The 1,928-nt window shown below is 50.5% G+C and overlaps 1 protein-coding gene across 1 annotated transcript; it reads right to left on the bottom strand.

Annotated features, from left to right (window-relative positions):
• Positions 1 to 1,577: 1,577 nt before the first annotated feature.
• LOC100949958 (proline-rich protein 9) lies at positions 1,578 to 1,928 on the bottom strand. Its single transcript, XM_003802253.1, has one exon. The coding sequence runs from the start codon at positions 1,926 to 1,928 to the stop codon at positions 1,578 to 1,580; it is 351 nt and encodes a 116-aa protein (XP_003802301.1).

The raw sequence follows: 1,928 nt of genomic DNA, 5'->3' as shown, positions 1-1,928 counted from the left end.
CCCCTGGCTCAGGCCAACAGCTGAGACTTAGACCTCCACACGACTTTCAGGGAGGGGCTTCCCTGTCCTTCCTCCTCTTCCTATGCTGAGAAGGGCACCAGGGAAATTGGGGGGGAGTCTGACCCTGGATATAGCTTCCTCTGTGCACTACTGATGAAGCAGGTATTGGCTCTCAGTCCTGTACCTCCTCAGTCCTTTCACACCACCCAGAGGCCACAGCCTGTCTCCTTCACAGGTTCAGGCTGTTACCCATGGTGCCTGCTTTCCTGAAACTGGTCAGATGGCAGGACAGACAATTTTAGTTTTGGAGTCTGTGTTCATCTCAGAGGCATACTTTGTTCTCCCCCTGACATAGATGCTATGCTTGTAGGTGTAACGGGTTGATTTGGGCTCCCCCTTCCACATAACTCACCTCCTCTCCATTTTAGCCCTTTCCTCTGGAAAGCAAGGATCAGAGGGAAAAGTTACTACAGTGGAAAGAATACCAGACCTGAAGATTTGGGGACGTGCAGGTCCTATCTCCTTGCTGAATTTGCTCTTGTGTCAAGCTAACAGGTGAACCTATGAGATGTTGTGGGTGGGGTGGTCCAGGTGACCTTAAGGGGCCTCTCTCAGTACTACTGTCCTATGCACCTGTGAGGTCTGTTTTTCATTCCTGCTTTAGAACCTCCTGACCAAGGGAGAAGACCATTATTACAAGGACAGCAGGTGGTTTGATGGAGGGGACAAAAGAGCACTCATCGAGTCAGAGATTGGCCTAGAATCAGCTTTATTATATGTTTTATCTTCACCAGGGAGAAGAAGGCATGAGAGCTGGAGAACAGACCAGCCACATCACACAGACACAAACCGCATCGTTGAAGAGTGCCGTGCTGAGAACACGGCCCTCAGAGGCCAGCTGCAAGGCACAGAGATCAACAAGAACCACAAACACCCATCCCGTCTTTCCTTATTTACCAATATTTTACATTTTTGCTTTGTTTTTTAAAGGCACAATCAACATTTCAATGGCTAACCATTTGCTGTTCTTTTTTATGATGCAGAGATGAAATCGCTCTATTTTTGACTTTTGCAACACTATCAACCTCTTCTCAACACTCATGGTGGTGGTGATGATAAAAGGAAAGTCCACCAGAATTCAGTCTGTTTTGAGTCTCGAATGAGAGTCTGACACTCTGAGAGATGAATGAAGGCACCCTTGGCTGTCATGCACCCAGGACTGGATGAATTTTTGTCCCAAGGGAGCTGTGCTAAGCTCCTTTGGTCTACCCTTATAATCACACAATCCCTACATTTGAGATCTTCCATCAGACTGCTGAGAAAAATCTAATTCACAGAGGTCGTTGAAATACAGAGAGAACTGTCTTCAGAGACAAAGACCAAGTCCTGGAATACAGAGGAAGCCAGGAGGCAAGAAGGGTCATTGCAAACAGAGGTGCCCTCAGAGGGGGGCCAACAGGACTGGGCTGGGGACAGGGTGTCGTCTGACAGCACCCACAGAGGGAGGCCAACACAGCTGAGCTGGGGTTGGGGTGTCGTCTGACGGCTGCTTCTTACCCCAGATGCCGTGTGAGCAGCTACTTCCCCTTGCCAGGGGGTGAGCATTTCTCCTGGACTTCCTGTGGACAGACCTCCACGTGTTTTGTCTGGAATGGCTCTTGGCAAGGCTCTACACGCTGAGGTGGGCACTGGTCTTGGCACAGAGGTAGGCATGGACCTTGGCTTTGCTGTGGGCAGTCTCCCTGGCTTAGCTCCTGGCACTGAGGAAGGCACACCTCCTGAGCTGGTGCTGGGCACTGCTCTTGGCAGGGGTCCTGGCATGAAGGGAGGCACACTTCCTCAGCTTTTGCTGGGCATTGCTCTTGGGTGTTTTGAAGACATGGAGGGGGCACACATGGCTGCTTGCACTGCTGCTCACTGAAGGACAT

This window comes from Otolemur garnettii, unplaced genomic scaffold, assembly GCF_000181295.1.
Source record: "Otolemur garnettii isolate 467f Iridium unplaced genomic scaffold, OtoGar3 scaffold00244, whole genome shotgun sequence".
Lineage (NCBI taxonomy): Eukaryota > Metazoa > Chordata > Mammalia > Primates > Galagidae > Otolemur > Otolemur garnettii.
The sequence above is the reverse complement of the archived record's forward strand: the minus strand, read 5'-3'. Positions and strand labels throughout refer to the sequence as shown.

Coding starts and splice junctions, on each gene's coding strand:
- LOC100949958 (XM_003802253.1), bottom strand. CDS start 1,928: ATGTCCTTCAGTGAGCAGCAGTGCAAGCAGCCATGTGTGCCCCCTCCA.